This window comes from Vombatus ursinus, unplaced genomic scaffold (assembly GCF_900497805.2).
Source record: "Vombatus ursinus unplaced genomic scaffold, bare-nosed wombat genome assembly UNPS02014773.1, whole genome shotgun sequence".
Taxonomy (NCBI): domain Eukaryota; kingdom Metazoa; phylum Chordata; class Mammalia; order Diprotodontia; family Vombatidae; genus Vombatus; species Vombatus ursinus.
In genome coordinates, this window is record NW_020954551.1 from 7,966,660 (window position 1) to 7,989,172 (window position 22,513).

The following is a 22,513-nucleotide window of genomic DNA, read 5'->3' on the forward strand; positions in this document are numbered from 1 at the left end:
TATGGTCCCATTTGATCTTCATAACAACCCTGGGAGTAGGTACATTATTACCTTCATTTTACAGATGAGGAAACTGAGGCAAACAAAGGTTTAGGATCACACAGCTAGTAAGTGCCTGAGGCTGGATTTGAACTCAAGTCTTCCAGACTGCAATCCTGACGGTCTACACCTAGACTGTACCTTGTTTCCTCCCTTGGCCAGAGCTGGGACAGGGATTATGGGACAGGGTTTTATTAGAGCTCTCACAATCGGGCCTGTGAATCTAGGGATTTACCCACATCTTTGACCAATCTATTCCATTATTGTCAATTTCCCAGCTTCCAATAAGAATTCTCCCTAGAATAGGATGGACTGACTTCACCCAATGAAATAATGCAGAAGGAGAAGATGGTGGGGAGCCTGAGCAGACCGGGAGGGATCATACACACCCAGCATCTTTGTATTTTGCTGAGTCTCTTCAGTACGTCCGACTCTTCATGATCCCAGGTTGGGGTTTCTTGGCAAAGATGCTGCAGTGGTTTGTCATTTCCATTTCATTGACAGGCATCTTACCCAATTTCCTTATCTCTAAAATGGGGACGACAGCGGGGCCTGCTTCACCAGGCAGTGGTGAAGGTGAAATGAGAAGGTGAGGAAAAAAGGCACTTTGAAAACCCTCAAGCTGCTGTGGAAATCAGCTCTCGTTAACCAGGTGAGGCCAGGGTTTGCAGAGCGAGCAAAAGCACCTGGAGACTGCTACTGCTACTGAATACTACTACTACTACTACTGTTACTACTACTACTGCTACTACTACTACTACTGAATACTACTACTACTACTGCTACTGAATACTACTATTACTACTACTAGTACTACTGAATTCTACTACTACTGTTACTACTATTACTGTTACTACTACTACTGCTACTACTACTACTACTGCTACTGAATACTACTGTTACTACTACTACTACTAGTGAATTCTACTACTGATACTACTACTACTGCTACTGCTACTACTACTGAATACTACTACTACGGCTACTACTACTACTACTACTACTGCTACTACTGCTACTACTGCTACTACTGCTACTGCTACTACTACTACTACTACTACTAATAATAATAATACTAACGCTACCGCAGAATCGACCGCTGGGCCCCGGGCTCCCAGGAAGGCTTTAAGCCAGGGACTGCTTAGTCCACAGGCTTCATGCTCATCCAGCTGGCTCCTTCGGGATTCCTCACCGTCCCAAAAGAGGGCCTCAGTTTCCTCACCTGTAAAAGGTGATAAAGGTCACAGAGGGCAGACCTCAGTTTGGAGAGAATACTGGGCTAACTCACAGCCTGCTTCCCACTTGTGACTTTGGGTCACTCGGGGTCTTCTATAAAATTAAGGGACTGAGCTAGATGGACTCTAGAATAGGTTTACATTTCTAAATTCGTCATTCTGACAGGACTCAGATGTGGGACCCTGGACGAGTCACTTCACCCAGTTTGCCTCAGTTTCCTCATCTGTGAAATGGGCCGGAGAGGGAAACGGCAAACCACTCCGGTATTTCTGCCGAGAAAACCCCAAAAGGGGTCACGAAGGGTCGGAGGCTACGGAACAACAAAAGCCTGGGGGCGGGGGGTGGTCGCAGACTCTGGGCGCCCAGCGGGGGGGCTCTCTTAGATCCTGGAAGTAACAGGAGCCCCTGGGAGTTACTGAATGGGGGTACGGGGTGTGAGTGTGTGTGACACGGTCAGACCCAAGTACTGCTTCTGGGGCCATGGCTAATTAATTTGACGTCTCTTTGCCTCGGTTTCTTCATCTGTAAAAAGAGCAGCCTCAACGCCCTCGGGGCTCCCTTCCCGCTCTCGCTATGGGAGCGCACCGCAGCGCCCCCTGCGGCCGCCTCCGCCGCCAGCCTCGCTCTGGCGAAGCGCGCCCTCCGTTTGTACCGACGTGAGGCGCCGGGGCGGGGGTCAACGTCCTGACGCCATTACGCGCGCGTGTGTGCGCAGGCGCAGACGGGACGTCGCGCGTCCCCGAGAGGAAGGCTGGTGCTCCTGCTCCGGCTCCGGCTCCGGCTCGGGCTCGGGGCCATGCTGGAGCCGTCGGGGGGGCCGTCGGCCCCGGCCCCGCAGCCTCCGGCAGAGGCCCAAAGGAGGGTCCGCCGAGGTAGGCCGGCGCAGGGGGACGCCGGGCGGCCCCTCCCGGGATCCGCGCGCCTCGTGTCTGTCCGGTCCTTGCTTCGTTCTGTCCGCACAGTCCGCTGCCGAGGGCGGGGAGGGGCCGTGGAGCCCAGGTCCCCGTGTGCGGACGAGGAAACTGAGGCACGGTTTCGAAGCCCTCGTTACTGCGCGCCCACTGTGTGCCGGCACTGCGCTAAGCGCTGGGGATGCCCAGAGCCCGGACCGCAGTCCCGGCCTCCCTAGCCTCAGGGGGCTTCCAGTCCTGGGAGGAGTGAGAGGATTCCAGGCGTCCGCGAGACAGTGCAGGGTCGGCGTAGGACGGGCTGGGAAAGCCGAGCACAGGCTCGTCCCGGGGGCCGGGGGCTCCCCATGAGCGGGGGGGCGGGGGGGCCTTGGAGGTGCGCGGAGGGGAGAGGGCAGAGGCAGGCAGGACCCCCCGCAGCTGTTGTCGCGGGCCAGGCGCGAAGTGGTGAGGGTCTGCACGGGCGGGGGAGGGGCAGAGGAGAGCAGGGGGCGGATTCCGAGGTGCGATTGACAGGCCCTGGCACCATGTTGGATCTGCCTGGGTGAGAGATAGTGACAAGTCCAGGACGATGCCTGCGTTGTGAGCCCCTTAACCTCTCTGGGCTTCAGATTTCTCTTCTATGCAGTGAGATGTTTGCACCACCAGATGGCTCAGTGCATAGAGGGCTGGGCCTGGAGTCAGGAAACCTAAGTTCAAATCCAGCTACAGACGCTTCACTGGCTGTGTGATCTTGGGCAAGTCACTGTTTGCCTCAGTTTCCTCATCTATAAAATAAGAATAATAATAGCACCTGTCATGTGGCTCAAATGAGATGGTAATTGTAAAGCTCTTAATACAGTGCCTGGCTCATAGTAAGCACTACTTAAATATTAGCAGCTATTACTATTTTTATTCCGGGTCTAAATTGATGACATTGTGTCTCAGGAGGGTTAGAGGGAAGGGGGAAAGGGCACCATTTTTTTTCTGGCCTTGCCTTAAACCAGTGTGCCACTTGGAAAAGTAACCTTAGGAGTTGGTAATTGGCCTGCACAGGCTCTAAATTAAAATATTCTTTAGTGATTCTTGTTCTATAGTAAAAGAAATTGTGCCCTTCCTACGTACCATGCTAAAATCCATACCAGCCCAAGTGAATGGGATATAGACAAATTTTCTGGTTTGATCTAGTTTTCTTTTAAGTTAATAAAGCCAATGTATTTTTCTGTGAAGGGATTCCACAGCAGCCTTTTCCTTCTGTTAGCATCTTCTTTCTCTAGCCTTAGCAGGTCATGGAGGCCTGATTGAGGTCACTTGAAGCCCATGGGTCCCCAGAACTAAGATCTGGAAAAGACCCTAGACATCCGCAAATCCCTTCATTTTACAGATGAGGGAACTCAAGGCTAGTGAGGAGCAGTGATTTCACTAAGGTCACACAGGTAGGAAATAGCAGCTGACCAAAGATACAGTAATTCTAGTCATAACTTACTTATATATTGATTTAAGGTTTGCAAAGTGCTTTACGTATGTGAAGGAGGGGAGATGTGATCCTCCCCCCCATACATTCTTTTACATCCATTATTTCATTTGAACCTCAAAGTCACCCCTTGAGTTGGGTGCACAGATAGCAGTCCCATTTTACACATGAGGAAATAGGCTCCAAAAAGGCCCACCGGACTAGTGACTGTCAAAGGTATGATTTAAAGCCAGATCCTTCTGACTGCTCCTTCAGTGCACCATCCATGATACTGTGCCGGCTTTCAGTACAGGTTTGTACAGGTGAGGGATGACTTGAATTTGTCCTAGTATACAAGAGGCAGTGAGCCCGAGAGTTTACATAGTTGCCTGAGGTCAGAGTCTTTCTGACTCTCTGGTGGGTCCCTTTCTGTGTTACCATTCTGCCTACCAACATTCCAGTGTTTGGCTAGTTTGCCAGTACTAACTAGTGTGATAGCTGAGTAGGTCTCCTATCAATGGCATCAACTTCTTTGTCAAATTTCTTCTCAAAGGTGAATATGAGCATCCCAGGTGTTGGTGTAGGGAACCTGCCTGTCCTACGAAATGACATAGTTTACCGTTTATTCTGTTGGGGAAGTAGTATACTGTTCACCTGAATAGTGTTTTCCTATTTTAAAAAGAGGTAATGGTATCTTAGCATCTACCTCCTCTTAAAAGAAAAAGCTAGGGGTTTAAACATAAAATTTAAGTTTATTATTCTCATCATGGTCTCTTGTTTAAACATTTTGTATATTTTTCTAAGGATGTCACATTCAATTTAAACAAAGTAGGTGATATTTTTCTTTTTTTAATGGGTTGATAAAATCCTTGTAAATTCTAGCTTGTGAGTTTTTCTTAAGTAAATGTTAAACATTGGAAGAGTGGGAGCCACACGGGAAAGATTTTCTTCCATCAGTATGAATACATTCTAGGAGCTGACACATTTCATGATGTCTGTTCTGCATCTATAGCGATGGGTACTTTCTTTGTACTGTATGATCTCTGTTTTGAAAGAACACATACATTGGCTGTTTTCCAGGTGTCCACTGCTTCTGAGCTTACTACCTACCTGTTGTACCTTCGGAGAAGTAATTTTACTCTATTATCGGTTTTATTTTTGTTTTTTAACTGTAACAGAAAGCTTTCGCCAAGAGCAAGGAGGGCTGGCCGAAGGAAAGGGGAAGGCCTATTTTGCCAGAGAAGTTCGACTTACTAAAAAACATGAAGAAATGTAAGAGTTTTAAGGGCACTTTGGATATATAAATTATATTAGTTTTATTTAATTATTGTGCACAAGGAGATTTCATATGACAGAAAGTGCTCTTTCTGTTACTTCATTTAACAGATTGAGTATAAGTACATATGATGGGCTCTTGAAAATAAGAGCTTAAAAGGACAAATTACATTCTTGTCATTTTCTTTAGATCATGTTCACCAATTTTTTTTTTTGCCAGAGCCCTAGTGGATAGACTGCTGGGCCTGAAATCTGACTTGCTGGGCTCCCATCCTGCCTTTGTGTGACCATGGGCACGTCTTGTAGCCATTTTGACCCTTAGCTTCTGTGTCTGTGAATTTGAGTTAAGCATACCTCCTCAGAGGGCAGCTGGATGGTGCAGTGGATAGAGCACCAGCCCTGGATTCAGGAAGACCTGAGTTCAAATTTGGATTCAGATACTTGACACTTAACTAGCTGTGTGACCCTGGGCAAGTCACTTTACCCCATTGCCTCGCCCAAAAAAAAGAAGAGTACCTCCTCTACTCTGTGTGTTGTTGTGAGGCTTAAATGAGCTGTTATTTGTAAAGTATTTTATAAATCTTAAAGTACTGTTTCCGTGTACGTTATTATGAATGAAGCTTATTTTGTTAAGTTCTGAATTCTTATTCTAATCCTGAGAGCTTTCTAATCAAAGGTTGTGATCACATGTTTTGGAAATTCTTTACTCTTTCTGTTGCATAATGTCCTAGTCATAAATTTCTATCTTCTAAGTACTGGTATCATGACTTGCTTACTATGAATGACATTAGAAGATTGAATTATTAATTACTTGTGAAATAATATATTGCCGGTGAAAAATGTTCATATATATGTGCAATGTTTACATCCAGTATAGGAAGAGTATTTTGTCTCTGCCTAATTTTTGTAACCCTACTTTTAAAGTTTTTCATTCTGTATAAACATCTTAGTTCTGTGTACGTGTACATATAGTCACATATACAGACACACATATATATCCTGTACCATCATCTTTCTCCGAGAAAAAGGAGAAAAATGTTTTTATTGCTTCTTCAAACATATGGAAGTTTAGCACAATTCTAAATGTGTAACATCAGATTCAGGGGGTACTGAAGTGTTAAACAGAAGGTTTCATATAGCAAGTTAAAAACCAATGTTATGTATGTGTGTGTTGAGGTATATATAAGTATGTATGTGTACATAAAGATATGTATTACAGTATATATTTTCACCCAAAATTAAAACATGTCCTTAAAACTCCAAAATAATTGCACAGGAGGAAAGAGGGAGTGGGAAAACACAGTCTTGTACATAGATTACACATAAGGAATATGATAATGAAAATAAAAGCAATTTCCCCAGATTGACCCTAAAAAGTCACATTGGAACCAGGTCACCTAAGGAAATAGTACTTCCTACCTTGTACTTCCTTTGTTTACTCTCAGTTTAATTCACATAGTCATTGGCCTACAACATCATGGGAGTCTTAAATGAAGAGTAATTAAAAGATTTCTTAATGAATTGGGAAGACAGTGAAAGAAAAGGTTTTATTGCACTTATTTAAGGTGCTTATTTACCTCTGTTGATCTTATTTTTAGACTAGCACAAAGATTACTGTTACTTAAAGAAATGGAGAATGATCATGATGGCCAGAAGACTGAAGAAAAGAAGGCATTTTACATGAAAGCAGCTCAGCTGGCCAGTAAAAGGAATCAGAGCCTTTTAAAGGTAGGTTACTTACATGACATGGGTGTAGTTGGTTTGTAAATTTTCTGAAACTTCTCTTTGTGTGGTTGGGAATATTACATTTTTAAGTGAATTAAATCATTTTAATTTTAAAAATTATTTTGTGCTGAGAAGAAACTGGCAGCTTTTTACAAATGTCATTTCTTTAATTTTGAGTCAGGTAAGCGGAAGTATTTTTTTTACTCACTAAGATAAGAAAACTGAAGTCCATTTAAGGAAATTATTTAAAATCATCCTCTGTGTGGGGGAATGAAATCAAAATCAGTTTTGTGCATCAAGTAGGATTTCAAACCATGACCTATATTCACATCTCTTTAAAGTTCTCTTTCACAAAAGTAAATACATTGTAACAGCCCCAAGTGGTAGAGTTCATGTTGGAGGAGACAGATTTCTGGGGACTCAGAAGGTGGCTGGAGTCGACATTCATCCAGGAGCCTGCCTTGCGGTGCCTTCCAGTCTCCCCACGTGAAGGAAACTGTGTTTTCCATCGAGCGTCTCTTTCTCCATAATTAACCCTGAGCTTTGCCTTCCATCCCAGCCTCGCATTTCCAAATCTTCTTTCTTGGAACGTTCCATGATGGTCACGTTTGTCAGGCAGCATTCATCTTTTTGGTTATAAAGTGAAGCTTTCAGTTTTGTATTTTTCAGCATTTTCAGAGATGGTTGAAGTTCCCAGTGTCTCCGTCTTCTCTTTCCCTTGTAAGTCAGTTCGCTTTTCAGCTTCTAGTGGTTTGGGCCACAACAATTTGAGAGTCACAGCCACAGTGCTACTAAAGCATCTTAGTTTACCATATGTCTTCCTTGCCAATGATGTTTGCACTGTTTTTTTAAAAACAGAAAATATATGATAATCTGAATTTCTGTCATGAAATGTCAAAAAGGAAAAAAATAAAAAACGTACCCAAATTGGCAGGCTTGTGTTCTAGCCACTAGTAGCAGCCTGCCAAAGTGGTATTTAATCTTCAAGTGGACTCAGCTTATTCAAGTGTCTCTTATTAGTCAGTATTTATTGAATGTGTCCTATTTGCTCAGTGCAGTGGGAAAACAAACGCTGTCCAAGGCTAAACACCTTATAATCAGGCATGAAACAATCAGTGGACAGTCTGAGATGGTATAAGTAGGTAGGGAGTCGTGAGTGCAGGTTGTTAGTGCCCAGGGAGTCTGTACCGTGAGATCTGGAGTGAAGAGCTCATGCAGTCAGAGAGGGCTCCGTGGAGGAAGCGGCAGTGAAGCTGCTTGGTTGGATTTTGGTTGGCAGAAGAGCAGATTAGATGGACCAAGGAGCAGGAGTTTTGGCCCAGGGTTTGGAGCACAAATAAAGGAGGAGCACGGAGAGTGTGGGGCAGAATAGTGACTGAGCAGCATGCAGAACTGGAGTCCTGGGTTCAAATTCTGGAGCTGGAGTCGGGATGAAGGACTGGAGAGACCACTTTTTTCTACTCCCTCTGTTATAGATGAGGACGTTATGCCCTAGAGAGGGAATGTGACTTGACCAAAGTCTCCCTGCTAGTGAGCAGCAGAGCGAGGACCAAGGCCTCTTTACTCCTAGCTGAGTGCTAGGCCCGGGAGGCCACACCGGCTTTTCACATCAGGGAGTGGTGAGGAGCGTGATCGTATACGTGGAATGGGACCAGATTCCGGTCTGTGTGGCCTCCAGACCAAGCAGAGCTGTTTGAGGCTTGATACTGGAGCGCTAAGAAACTGTTAGAAGTTTTTGAGTGAGCCACAGTCAGCAAGCCCTCATGAAGTGCCTGCTCTGTGCTGGGTACTCTTCTAGGCCCTTAGGATGCAAACAGAGAAGTGAGATACCCCTGCCCTCTCATGGGGGAAGCTATAGCTAGGGAAGGTGAAGGCCAGCCCCTTTTCAGTAGGAAACTCCAGAGCTGTAATCCTCATCCAGAGTTCTCTAATAGCATTTCCTTTTAGACAGGATTATGATGCTGTGGAAGGGCTGGTGGCATGAACTTATTTCAGAAAGCTGCAACAACCATGAGAACTCCCAGAAACTTTGCCTTGGTGGTCAGGAACTATTCATTTGATTAATGTTTCCAGAGCAAGAAGTGGAAAGCCAGTGGCAAGGTTAGGGAAAAGGGGAATGGGTGTGTGTGTGGTGCTTAGCATAGAATGGCATGGAATAATTATTAAACACCTACAGGATGTCAGGTGCTGTGCTGAGTGCCTTAAAAATTTTATCTCATTTGATCGAGTGTACCAGGGAAACCGTTGAGGTGACTGTGCTGATGTCCTGGTGGGTGACTGGATAGCAGGAGGAACTTGGAATCATAGGGCAGTATTGTGGTGACAATGTTTCATGAGCTTTCTGCTAGCATTTAGATGAAAGATGAATTTGAGGGTGGAGAGACTGGAGCTCAGTAAGTTTTCTAAGACTCGACTGAGCTCTTAGACTACAGGTAATATGATAGAAGGAGAGGCTAGGACTGAGGATGAGAGGGTAGTGGTTCAAAAGAGTAGTCCGTTTGCCTCTGCAGCGGTCCATTTCAAAAGAAATATTAACGAGACATAATCATGGTATGTGATTCTGTGGTCATGTGATTGTGTCCCCAGCACAGATCTTCTGTATGTCATCAGCCACCTCTCATGAAAGTGTTCCTATTGGTAAAGAAGTGTAGTGACTGAAAATGGACTTCCAAATAAAGTAATTAAAATGAAGGAAACAAAAAAAAAAAGAATTGTCCACTGGGTTTATCTTAAATGGATCTTTCTCAGTCAAGCAAGTAAAATTAAGTCTTTTCAGAGATTCGTGGAATCTTACAGCTGAAAGAGATCCTAGAAGTAATTTTGTCCAACTTTTTTTTTTTTTGGCAGATGAAGACCCAGATAGATGGTTTAAGTTGTTTACCTAGGGTCTCACGGTGCATTTTTAATTTTTTTATTCTGTAGCCTCAATTTCCTCATCTGTAAAGTGGGAGTAATACTATTTCTGGTATAAGTCTCCCCGAGTTGGCATGGAAAACTCTTTTCACCGAGGCAGATGGCAGCCCACGTAGAGTTGCCTCACTGAGGCTTCAGGAAGCTCACAGTCATTCCGCTTGTCTGTGTCAGGAGGCAGAAATTGTACTCGGGTCTTCTGACTCCAAGTCTGACCCACTAGCCATTACACTTGGCCACCTTTCAGTTCTAATAATGAGAGAAAAGAGAAATTTGGGGACAGAGGGCATTTGAGGGCATTAAGTTGGGATACTTCTTCATACAATGTGTGTGTGGGGTATGCCTATTTCAGATGGGTATCAGAAGGTTCTAGAGAGAGGGACAAACACACCAAAGGCACATTTTACCTACTTTGTATTTAGATTGTAGACCTATCAGTCTTTATCAGTGGCCACCCCGACCCACTTACAAGTTGCCTACCGCGTGCTGAGCACTGTGTTAGTCACTGGGGATGTGAAGGAAAAAAAAATGAGGTCTGCTTTGAAGGAGCTTACATGCTGTAAGAGGAGAGAGCATGTGCAAATATAAAGACGTGAGGTAATTAAAAATAAATCCACAGTATTACTTAAATATTTCAAGGACCTGTGTTTTCATTATGGCAGAAACTCCCTCCTTTTGATAACAGTTCACAACCCCTGGTAGATAGAAGTCAAGTTTATGGTAGACCTCATAGACCTCCATGAACTGAACTAGTCTGGTCCTCAGACAGTGTCCTCCAGACAGCCCTTCTGGAAACTTTTCCAGCTTGATAGAGGACCTGCTGAAGCCTGGCATTTCTCTGGCATGACTTTCAAGAAACCAGGGTTCCTTCATGCCGTGGTGAGGTCTTAGCATAGGATTTGAGTGGAGATGCTGGTTGTGGGCTACCCCAAATCCTCTTGACCCTCGGTGCTAAAGAGTTGACTGAGGTAGAACATCAGCAGGTCTGCGATCTTGTCCAGTGTGGATCCGGAGCCCTCCAGGTTATCTCATTTTATGCTCTTCTCACCCTTGCTTTCTGTGAATCTTCTTTCAAATATATCTTACTCTTTACAACTTTTCTTTCAAATGCACCTTCCCTTCTGTGGTAGGAGCAATATTTTTAAAATGGTATTTTGTTTTTTCCAGTTGCTTGGAAAGACAAGTTTTAACATTAATTTTTTTTAAAAAAATTGAGTTCCAAATTTTCTCCCTCCCTTTCTTCCCTCCCTCCTCCCCAAGACAGTAAGCAAATATGATATAGGTTATACATGTGCAATCATGTAAAACATTTCCATATTAGTCATGTTGTGAAAGAAACATTTTGTGAAAAAATTACAGTTTGCAAAAGAGAAAAACTATGAAAAAAATAAAATGAAAATAGTATGCCTGGATCTGCATTCAGACTCCATCAATTCTTTTTCTGGATGTAGATAGCATTTTCCATCATGAGTCTTTTGGAATTGGTAGGAATAATATTTTAACACGTCCCCTAATGCAAGTTAGGTTTATTTTTTTCTTAAAAGTTATAGAGACCATCGTTTAGACTTGGTTGGCAGCCGGCTTAGAGGCGAGACGGCCTCCAGGAGCTGTAGGCTTTCTCTCTGAGGCTTGGTTGATAGATCAGAAGGGACAACACAGGAAAGGGAGTTTCATTCACTGAACTAACTTGAAGGGCCCTCAGTGCCCTTCCTTGTTGAATGTTCTTGTGCTGCTGTAGCTGAGTGAACCTCCTTTTGTTAGCTGTTGCGTGATCTCCCAGTGTCTTACTTTATTCTAATATCAGACCTAAACTACCAAGAGACCAGCCTGTGTCAGGTTCAGCCCAGAGCCGCTTCTATGATTTCCTTATGTCCAAGATCTCCTTACTCCAGTCTGTCCCATTTAAGCATGTTAGAATAATCTCCCTACAACAATGTTTTCATGTCACTTCTGCTTCATATTTTGTAGTGGCTTGCCATTGAGGATTTTTAAAATAAAATTATACTTCCTTAGCTAAGCCTCCAGAACTTGGGTCCCAGTTCCATGCAGTCAACCAACCAAACAAATAAAATTAAATAGCTACTTTAAGAAGCTTACTTTTTAGGGGGGAAGAAAAGGTATATAGGTATACATTGGATGTCCCTTCATTTTCTTTGCCCTCTTCTCAGCTGACGTGACATTCGTGCTCTGATAGCTAGAATAACTGCTCCTCGTCCGTACTTAGCACGACTGGCTGGACTGTTTGAAGCTGCTGGGGGGCCAATTTATGAGAGAGAGAGGAAAACAAAACAAAAGACACCTGAGCCTTGGGGTGTTGGGGCAAGGACCACTTAAGTACGGAATGCACAGTGGCCACCTCTAAACAGCGGTGTTCGTCTGATTCTTCAGTGCTAGCAAAAGGCAACAAAGTAATAGAGAAAAAAAGAAACTAGTAACATTCATCTCTAAGGATTTAGTTGCACAGCAGTCCCGTGACAATGAATGCCGCTAAGTCATTTTTCAGTTGTTTCTGGCTCTTTGTTGACTCTGTTTGGGGTTTTCTTGGCAGAGATACTGGAGTGGTTTGCCATTACCTTCTCCAGCTTATTTTGCAGATGAGGAACCTGAAGCAAACAAGGTGAAGTGATTTGCTCAGGGTCACACAGTAGTATCTGAGGCCAGATTTGAACTCAGGAAGAGGAGTCTTCCTGACTCCAGGCCCAGCACTCTATCTGCTGTGCCACCTAGCTGCCGTATTACAATGAGTCGTAATCAAATAAAAATTCATCGTATGAACTGACGTGATAATTGATCAATATCATCCAGAACTAGGTATTCTGAACTTATTTTTAACTATGTAGCTACGCAGTGATACATAAGTATTTCCATTCATAACACGCATTTCTGCAGTCTCCTTCCCAAATTTAATTTGTTAAAAATTAGAGGCCATATTCACTCTAAATTTTGTGTATAGTTTTTTTAATTTGTTTAATGAACACCTATGCCATCCACTCTCATCTTCTCCAACCAATTCATTATTATCCCTACATTATTATAACCCATTATTGTCCCTCTTATCCCTTCTTTCTATAAATGTGCTAGAATTTCTACCTCCTTTAAAAACAAACAAAAAAACCTCTCACTAGATTCTACCGTTCCTGATAGCTGTTGTCCTATGTATCTCCTTCATTTTTCTACCAGACTCCTTGAAAAAGTTTGCCTGTACTCAGTGCCTTCACTCCCTCTCTTCCTGTTCTCTTCTAGAGTGTCTCCAGGCAGCTAGGTGGTGCAGCGGATAGAAGGCGGGGCCTAGAGTCAGAAAGACCTGAATTCAAATCCAGCCTTAGACATTAATGGCTAGGTGACCTTGGGCGAGTCACTTCACCCTGTCTGCCTTAGTTTCCTCATCTGTAAAATGAGCTGGAGAAGGAAATGGCCAGCCACTCCAGGATCTCTGCCAAGCAAACCCCTGACGGGGTCAGGGAGAGTCAGACACGACTGAAGCGACTGGCCAGCAGCAAACTACCTGCACACTGGCGTTGGCCTTCGTAAAACTCCCCTGAACACGTTCTCTCAGCAGTTACCAAACGAACGATACGCACGGCCAGCTCCTCTGGCTTCTGCTCCGGGTGCCGCCCTCTTCTCCTGCTTCCTGCCCTCTTCCGGCCCTTCTCTTGTCTGTCCAGCTGCTCCTTTTATGTCTCTCGTGTTTATTCATTTACCAAAGCGTGCCCACTCATGGTGGGTGGAACCCCAGGCTCCGTCCTGGGCCCCCTGTACCCTCTAGTGACCACTTAGATACCAGGGGCTTAGTGAGCACCTCTCTGCTGGCGATCGCTGGCTCTGGCAAGCCCTGATCCCTCTCCTGACTCCAATCACGAATTGACTGTTGGACATTTTGAAATGGATTTTCTGTGGGCCTTTCAAATGAAACCTGCCCAAAGTCGACCTCATTATCTCCCTTCCTCCTAGCATTCCTGTTGCCGTGGAGGATACCACCACCTTCTCTTCTCGTCACCTGGCTTCGCAGCTGGGGTGGCATGCTCTCCCCATCGCCCCATGGATCCAGGCACCAGACGTTGTGACCCGTGTTCTCACTCGACTCCTCCTATACATCCGCACGGCCACCTCCTGTTCCGGGTCCTCATTCTTCTCTTCTGGAATAGTGTGAGAGCCTCCTACTTGGTCTCCTTGCCTCCGAATTCTTCCTGATCCAGTCCATCTTCCACAAAGCTGCCAAAGCATTTCCCAAAGTTCAGATTTCACCATGTCACCCCTCTGTTCAGTAAACTCTAGTGATTCCCTGTTACCTCCAGAATTAAATAGAAATTGTTTGGCATTTAAATCTTTTCCCAGGCTGGCCTCTTCCTGCCTCTTCCTGCTCTTCACACAGCATACAGTTCCCCCATAGTGGCCTGCTTCATGGTCCTCGTGCGTACTGCACTCTGTCTCCCATCTCCAGGCCTTTGCACGAGCTGCCTGCAGGCCTGCAATACGTTCTTTTTTGGATTCAGAGGCCGTTCCTTTCTTTTGGATTCACCTCAGGTTCTGCCTTTGACAGGGTTCCCCAGCTACTGGCGTGCTCCCTCCCCAAACTGCCTTTGATTCATTCTGTAGAATGTGTGTACATCTCTCTGTCCTGTTGTCTCTTCCATTGGAATGTAAGCCCCTTGAGATCAGGAACTTTGTCAGTCTAATCGGAACTAATAACTAATAAGAAACTGAGTTTTAATTTCAGAAGGAAGAGAGGAGGGCCTGGAAGATTGAAGCAAGGACATGTAACTGAGAATGACTATAGGAGAGGTGCATTCTTCTAAAAGTACCAGGAAGGTTAAGGTCCAGAACAAATTGAAGCTTGCCGTGAATGCTAAGTACAACCAAAAAAATCTTTTTTTTTTCTTTTAAAGTTATTTGGGAGTACAGCAAAGATTGAAGAATGCTGGATCTGAAGTCAGGAGGACCTGAGTTCAAATTCGCTCTCAGATATTTTCTGCTAGGCCCTGGGCTTAACACTTAACTAACTCTGCCTCAGTTTCCTCATCTGTAAAGCAGGCATAAAAATGGTACCTAGCCTCCCAGGGTTGTTGGGAGGATAAGATGAGATAATATTTGAAAGCATTTTGCAGACTTTAAAGCATTATATAAATGCTGACTATTATTATTAAGAACATTTGCTTGGAGAGAATGAGATAGGAGAAAGGACAGTAGTGCAAATGTACAACACCTTTTAATTTGCTTGTTTTCTCTTCCAGAGAAGAAAAATGACTCCTTGGGTCACACGCAGCAAAGAAATTGTTAGCAGAGACTCGGATGAAAAGGCATTTGTTAAAGCCCTTAGTATGTGCAAAGTACTGTGTTAAATCTGGGAAATATGGATGGGAAAGTGAGACAGCCCTGAGGCAGCTCACACTTCTAGTAGAGTGGCTAGAAAGGATCATGGGCTTTAGGTGCAGTGCAGAGCACATGACAAGGCACTGGTGGAGGGTGGTCTTAAGGGTTTAGCAGCAGACCAGATGATAAGACCCAGTGGTCACGCGGATGTTATGGCGAGGCAGGTGGTGAGGATGATGAGCGATCCTGTTTGGCTGCAGGGGAATCAAAGGCTGGTGTAAAAGCACATTGTTAGTGTCCTTATTCTGATGCTGAATGATCTGACAGTGCCGAGGACTTTGGAGGTGAAACTTTCTTTTCCAAGTCTTAGGTGGCCGTGGCTGTTGAGGGGCCCAGGGCTGCTTCTCCACTGTAGTGATGGGGCCAGTCAGGAAGAGCCCGCAGGGGGGCCGGGGGCAGGGAGAGGCTGCTGCTCCAAGCACTTGGTGACAGCCACGGCTCTCCTAGCTGGGTCTCGGCTCCTGTGATTTTTGACTCTTTCCTGTTCTTTACCTCTAGCAGCTTGCCATGTGCTCCTCACCCCAGGGCTTCTCAGCCTTTTCCTCCTTTCCACTGCCATTGCAGCTCTGGTTCAGGCCTTTCGTACCTCTCATCCAGGCTGTTTTTTGTTTCTGTGTCTATTTCAGGTATGTCTGTATTATGTATCTATATCTTTATTGACATCTTTTATTTTTACATCACCAGCATTTCCCCCGTTCTGCTTCACGGTGCATCAGTTTGTTGAAGTCCTTCCATGATTGCGTTCCATAAATTACATTCGTCGTATTTGCTGTTTGTTAAGTGTAGTGATATTCCACTACGTTGATATACCACAGTTTGTTAGCCCTTCCCCAGACGATGAGCATTCACCTTGTTTCCGGTTCTTTGCGCCCATGAAAAGTGCTGCTCTCAGTATTTGGTGTGTACTGGAACCTTTCTTCCTGGCAGGGATCTCCTTGCCTTGTCATGCAAACTCTTGTGACAGCTTTAATAGCCTCCTCATTAGTCTTGCTGCCTCCAGTCTCCAGTCTGTCCTTCATACTGCTGCTGAAGTAATCCAGACCTCATCCTCTTGTTGTCTTGTGCAAAAAAAAAGTCAACTCCTTAGGCTTCCAGTCCAAGACTGTCCAAAGTTTGTCTCTCACCTGTCTTATTCCACATTGTTCCACGCTGCCCTTGGTGCTCTAGCCAGACTCTCACTCATGATTGCTCATCTCATCCTGTTCTTCTTACCTGCCTGCCTGCCTTTGACAGATGGACCTATCCTCCCCCTCTAATCGCTACCATTTGACATCCTTCCCTTCTTTCAGGACTCAGCCCACATGTCACCTCCTCTGATCAGTCAACAGGAGCTTAGAAAGTCCCCTACTCTATGCCAGACCCTGGGCACACAAACAAAAACCAAACTGGCCCTACTTCAAGAAACTTACTGCATGCTGCCTCCCCTCACGTGCCCTGATTGGAAGTTCCCCCCTCAATCTCTTATGCCACTACTGTCTGTACTCTGTCATATTCTGACTTGTATCATAGTTCTTTGTGCACACGTCTGTCCTCCCCACTAGACTATATATTGTCAGTGTCTTGCACGTAGGAGACATTTAATAACTGTTCACTGAGTTGTATTGAATTGAATTAACCGTTTTAATAAGTAGCTTTAAACAACTATTCCTGGAATAATTATGTCACTCAGTTTATGGTTTCTCAGGGTTATATGTTTTTATTTCTGTATCTAATTAAGTCTTTGCTTTATCGGAATCATAAAATATATATTTATTTTATTAATGTCTTCTGAAAATTCAGCATGCCCCAGTCAGGTTTCTGTTTCTGTTGTTATTTTGACTTCACAGTATCGGTAGCTTTCAGCCATCGTTTTCAGCTTTAAATTTCAGATACAGGCCGGGCAAGCTGTTTAATAGGCTTTTTCTATTCCTAAACCGACTATTCCTTCTTTAAATCTCCTTCCTCTAGACAGCAGGTGCAGCAGTGGTTGTACAACTTTGGGAAGTCCCTTTAGGGAATTTCCTGTTTTTCCCTTTTACTCTTCACACCCATTCCCTGCTCCCCGCCGCCGCTGCCATCTGCTCTCTTTTTTCTCCTGTTCAGCATTGGCTTCTTCACACCCCACTCCCACGCCCCTTCCCATCCCTCTCCGTCTGTCCAACAGCCCTGTACTTAGATTTCTCCAGTGTTTCTTCATAGATCGGAGAACTTTCCCTTTTTCTAGCAACTTAAGAATCTCAGAGAGTTGACAGATTGATTTTTTTTGTTTTGTTTATTTTTGACTCTGGTAGTAGTAGGTAAATGAAGCCCAGGTGCTGATCCTTTAAGTAAGGTAAGGTCAGCAGAGTTCAGGGGTTTGGTAAACAGCTTGTTTTAGCTCCAGATTTAGTGTTAGTTCTCAGTATTATCAAGGTAAGACCGTACCAAACTGTAAAGTTAAGGTATCATAGTTGCTTTAGACTATTAAATTCAAAACCAAACCAAAACCTATTCATACAGAAGTTAAAGTAGAGTGGATGCTACTTTATCGTCTTTAAAATCAAGAGCACACCCCGCTTCTGAGATTTTTTAGGCTTCAGGGGCCCATGAATATTATAAAATCTAGCAGCACTTTGAATCTAGAAATCATTTCTAGAAGAGTCTAACATGAAAGATTGTATTTATAAAAGGCAAAAATTTCTTCTTTATGTTTTCAGTTTTGATCCATAAATCATCTCCTAAAGTGCCTTATACTTCACCTCCTCAGATATCGAGACTTTTGTTTATGTTTGTACTCCCTCCGTTGCTGCAGATGGCATCCCCTCTGCCCGTGGTGTTCGGGATGTTTGGGCTGACAGACCCACCAGCCTCTGCAGTGTGGGCAGAGCTGGCTGCACCTGGGCACGAAAAAAAAACCTGGAATTCTGTCCATTTCACATATGATACTCTGATTGTAACGTCTGGGTCACCGAGGGCATCAAGACAGCAGTGAGTGGGTGTTCAGACAGCTCTCAGGTGACTCAGAACTGGCCTGAGGCTCTGCATGGTGGCTGAACTTCACTCGGCTTTAAAGCAGTCTGAAAACCAGTGCCTCTTTTTGTGAACACTCGTAGCAAGTGTTGGCTGTTAGAGACTAAATGGTCAGTTAGAAGTAGCCTTTATATTTAAGGAACAGAAGTGTGTGGTGTTGCTCCCAGGCTTATAGCTGTTTATCTGATGGAGTTGAGGATTTGGCTCTCGCACTGATTTCTTCATCATATTGTTGCCACAGTGCAAGTGGAATTTGCCTTGGTAAATCATGTGCACATAGGAAATATGTGTATGTTTGTGTCCCCATACTTTCCTTTAAAATATTGATTTCTCTTACAGGATATAAGAACGCTAGAAGAGAAACTTGAAAAAAAGGTACATTTACGGTCACATCCTGAAATGGTTACTCTTCAGGTAAGAATCTTGGGTCACCTGTAGACACCTACATCTAGACTGTCATTCATTGTGTATCCAAACATTTATGTATACACTTTCTAGATTTATCCCTTTAAAGGACATTTCAAATTTTAATCAACTGAAAGATCTATTTATCGAGGTCCTGTTTACTTTTTATGAAATTTTATTTACATAAGGAGTCTTGTTAAAAATAGGAGACTGGCTCTTAAGGTGATGGTATAGAAATCATAATGAGCATTTCACTTGAAATCTGTGTCCTCTCTGCTGGATTTAAAAATAGCTGTTCACAGTCTCTTCACAGAAAGTTTAATAAGTGGCCTGAATATATGTTTGTTATGGAGTATGGCTTCTAAGTGTTATATTCTGTGAAGCTCGGGAACAGATTGGGGGAAGTTTGGCAGAAACATACATTATTTGATATATGAAAATGTTCATGATGAAAAGGAATTGATTGCAGGGTTTGGGAGAGATTGAGGTTATTTTTCTCTTGGAAAGATGGTCTTTGTCTTAATACTCTTTTGCTGTCTGCTGAAACAGTCTCTAGTATTTGGGGGCTCTTAAATTGTCCTTCCGCTGTCTGTGCCATCTAAGACATTAAGAAAAGCTAGAATCTGGAGGTAGAAGAAAACTTGGTCCCATCAGACAGGCAGCTCTTTGCTTTATGTGATACAGATGGACTGAGGGCATGTCTATTTCTTTGTTTAACTCTGTACCTTACTGTTACTTGTCTAGGGTTCACACACACACACACACACAGACACACTCACACACAGACACAGAGTAAGGGTTAATGCAGCCATGAATACCTAAGAAACTCCCAACCCTAGACCACAGTTGTTATTTTTTCTTAGTTGGCCTTGCACAGCAGGATGAACATGTCAGGCTGTTAACTCAGACCACATAACATAGTTTTATGGGATCCATGTAGACCTATGTTATTTTACTTTTATAAAACCTTATATTTTAAAATTTCCTCACTGTCTAATTGTGTGTCCCCAAACGCCATCTCTGCACAAGAGTTATTTCCCAAAGCTAGAATGGCATTCATGTAACTCTTAACAAAATGCCCCAGAAAGAGTTCTCTGTGATGTTCTGGCTCTTTTTAGCTTCTTATAGCAGTAACCTGAGAACCACAGCCCAGCTTGCAGGACTTGTCAATGCTGTCTATACAAACTCCGATAGATGATGAAGCAGAGAGTGCTGGGTTAATGCCAGTAAAACCTTATTGGCCTTATTCCTGTGTGAAGGCCACTGTGGCTTATTGGGGTCAGTGTTGTTTGTGTGGAAAGTCTTGTGATTGACTTTGAAGTTATTATATTCAAGTCACAAGAAAAAAAATGCTGCTTGTAAAATGAAGAGTATTTTTCTAAAAGATAAAAAATGGATCATTTGCTTTCCCTCCAAAATTCACCTGAGTTCTAAACTACAACATACTGACTGTGGTTTGTTGCCTAATGTTATATCTTTAAAACTGAGTTTCAGAGCAGTAGTTTACATTTTATAATTCCAGTATGAAATTTTCATCCTGGAAAACCATTTTGTGCTTGATTTTTATTGTGAGCTCCCTGAAGTCGGGGACCGCTTTTTGCCTCTTTTTGTATCCCCAGTGTTTATCACAGTTCCTGGCACATAGTAGGCACTTCGTAAGTACTGATTGACTGGGTTTGAAAGTACTAAGCAAAGAAGTGTACCACAGTTCTATATAACAGATCATGCTGTTAGCCACAAGAGGGCGTATCAAAACACCACAAAACTTAATCAAAAACCTGAATTTCTGCCAACCTCTGTGGTTTTGCTGAGAAATTTGAAAATTGAGGAGTAAGTAGCCAGCTTTTTTCTAAAATTAACATAAAATGTTCTTTAGGGAGATTGCATTCCACATCTATATGCATGTATGAGTGTGTGTCTGTATTTGAGGGAATAAACATTTAGACTGTTTTGAAAAGCCAAATCCCATTGCTTGCTTTGCTTTTTTTCCTTTTTGGGTTTTGTTTTTCAGACTCTCTACTGGGCATCAGTAGAGGAAGAGGCCCCCAAGTGGGAGCAGTTTCTTTTAGGAGGAGCACAATATCCCGTTGGTGTTAGATATCAAAATCCAGCAGGAAATGACGTCACAGATGCCACAGAGAGATGACCACAGGAAAGGTGTCGTTTTTCCTTGGGGCTCTGATCCAGAACATCTGCTCAGGCAAGCAAAGCTTACCTGGACATTGTATAAATCCAAAAGAATTTGTTCATCCAAGGGAATATATTAATGTGTATTCTGTTACCTATCTATTTGACAGTTGGTAGAATTTTAAAATTTACTGGAAATTTTGTCAAACCAGGATTGAAATACATTACAGTCTTTTAAAAGAATGATAAGAACTGTTTTTACTTTTAATCTGTCATTTCATCAAACTTTTAAGAATGTAAAAGAAAATTTTGAAAGATGGACTGAATTAAATAAATGGTTAAAATGTATCTTATGTGACTTATTTCATTTTAAAACACTTTTCAGTCCTTTTCATACCTGTCTTGTTTCCATAACCCCTTTTGACAAAAAGCAGTGATTATTACCATTCCGAACTATTTTCTACCTGCCATGAGAAAGAAAAACAACAGAGTGGTTTGCCTAGCACCTTCTATTTGCGTAATTCTTTCTATAATTTAGTTCCTGAATAGATTATCTGGCGTGAGTCTCCCAGCCCTGAGGAAGGCCATTTATCATAACTGACAAAAACCACCACTCCAGAGTCAAAGTGACTTGCTCAGGGTCACAGGCCTGTGGAAAGACTGATCTTCTTATTCCTAGTGTAATTAATACTCTTTGCATTCTACATAACACTTTGTCTCTTGTGTTTAGAAAAGTAAGAACATCCCCTACAATATAATTTTAAAGTATCTGTCAGTTCAGAGAACTGGGCCATAAAGGCCAAAGGCTAACCATCGCCAGAACCTAGCTAACCCTTTGTTTTACTGGAGGGAGCTGGATATATTTCAAATGAACCTGTTAGAATAGGGATTCTGATAGGATTTTTACTTTGTTTTCTAAAGATTGCTTCTCTTATTAAGGAGAGTAATGAACTCTTCTCCCTCTTTTCATCTTTTAACTGTCTTTTCCCTCTCCTCGAGTTCTCAGTGAGGCATCTGTTTACAATTCCTAAACAATATACTTTAAAACTCATTCCAACACTGCCGAGGCTGGCAGTGGGAAGAGTGAGTTTGGGCTCCCTAGTTTTTAGATCCTAGAAGCCAAGGACCAATAGCCATAGACGGAATTCCTCCTAATGAGAATCTATGTTTACTTGAATTATTTTTTGATCATTTTCATTTTAACTTGGCTCATATTAAAATAATACAATAATAGGAATTAAAAAAACAACAACTTTATAATGAAATGTCCATTATGCTGATAAGTTTCTATAAACTGCCATCTTGGAAATATCCTGTTGAGTGGGTGTTGGTGTTTGTAACAATAACGTTGTTTTCATACTATGTGATGGCAGATTAGCACGCTTTTCTGCAGTGTTAACAGTTGTAATTAAGGAATAAACAGTACAGGGTGTCAGTCCGATGACAATTTCATCTATAGTGTCACAATACAAAATGTCACAAAATATTAGAACTGTTATAGAACTACAAAAATATCAAATTAGGTTTAGTCTTAAAAGCTGCAAGCCTTAAAAAAAAAAAAACCTGGCATAGAGACCACCACAGTTTTATACCTTCTCAAGAATGTTCTGTCAGGAAGATAAATTGGTAATTTTTCTTCTGTTACATTACAGTTTGGTTTCTAGCCATCCAGTCGATTTAGCAGGAGAATGCAGGGTGTTTTTTTTTTTTTTTTTTTTTTTTTTAGCAGCTTTGAATTTGTAAACAGATCTAGATGTAGTAGAAAGGAACTTGATAAGGGTTTTTTTTTTTTTACATCAAATCTTTCCTAGCATATGCACATAAGAAGGTGAATTAAAGCAATATGAAACTTATTTCTCTTTAGTCAAGAGGGAAAAAAAAAACAACCTCTAAACATTTGTTAAGATGGTAAAATATTATGTCAAGCAAATAGGCACATTTCAGAATTAAACTGGTTGATAAGTTAACAAACAAATATTTGAACATAAATTTCCTTTGGGTTTTGTAAATTAAATCACTCAACAGCTTAGTTAAATTGCATTCATTTGGGATTTAAAATGATCTTTTCAAAGAATTTTTGCTAAATTGAATAACTTGA

The 22,513-nt window shown here is 42.7% G+C and overlaps 1 protein-coding gene across 2 annotated transcripts; it reads left to right on the plus strand.

Moving 5' to 3' along the window:
• The first annotated feature begins 2,060 nt into the window (after window positions 1–2,060).
• CUNH3orf14 (chromosome unknown C3orf14 homolog) lies at window positions 2,061–20,746 on the plus strand. 2 transcript variants are annotated; one of them, XM_027864004.1, is made up of 8 exons: window positions 2,061–2,147; window positions 4,794–4,887; window positions 6,489–6,618; window positions 13,477–13,671; window positions 14,757–14,841; window positions 15,394–15,521; window positions 18,223–18,297; window positions 20,300–20,746. In XM_027864004.1, the coding sequence occupies exons 1-8, from the start codon at window positions 2,072–2,074 to the stop codon at window positions 20,432–20,434; spliced, it is 918 nt and encodes a 305-aa protein (XP_027719805.1). In that variant the 5' UTR covers window positions 2,061–2,071; the 3' UTR covers window positions 20,435–20,746. The 2 variants fall into 2 exon arrangements, with proteins under 2 accessions (XP_027719805.1, XP_027719806.1); XM_027864005.1 differs by having other exon boundaries at window positions 15,397–15,521.
• The last annotated feature ends 1,767 nt before the right edge of the window (window positions 20,747–22,513 follow it).

What these genes read in the sequence shown, in the direction of transcription:
- CUNH3orf14 (XM_027864004.1), top strand. Translation starts at nt 2,072, where the DNA reads ATGCTGGAGCCGTCGGGGGGGCCGTCGGCCCCGGCCCCGCAGCCTCCG. An exon ending in CCAAAGGAGGGTCCGCCGAG is followed by an intron (nt 2,148 to 4,793) that starts GTAGGCCGGCGC and finishes TAACTGTAACAG; the next exon opens with AAAGCTTTCGCCAAGAGCAA. An exon ending in TGTTTCTGTGTCTATTTCAG is followed by an intron (nt 15,522 to 18,222) that starts GTATGTCTGTAT and finishes TTTCTCTTACAG; the next exon opens with GATATAAGAACGCTAGAAGA.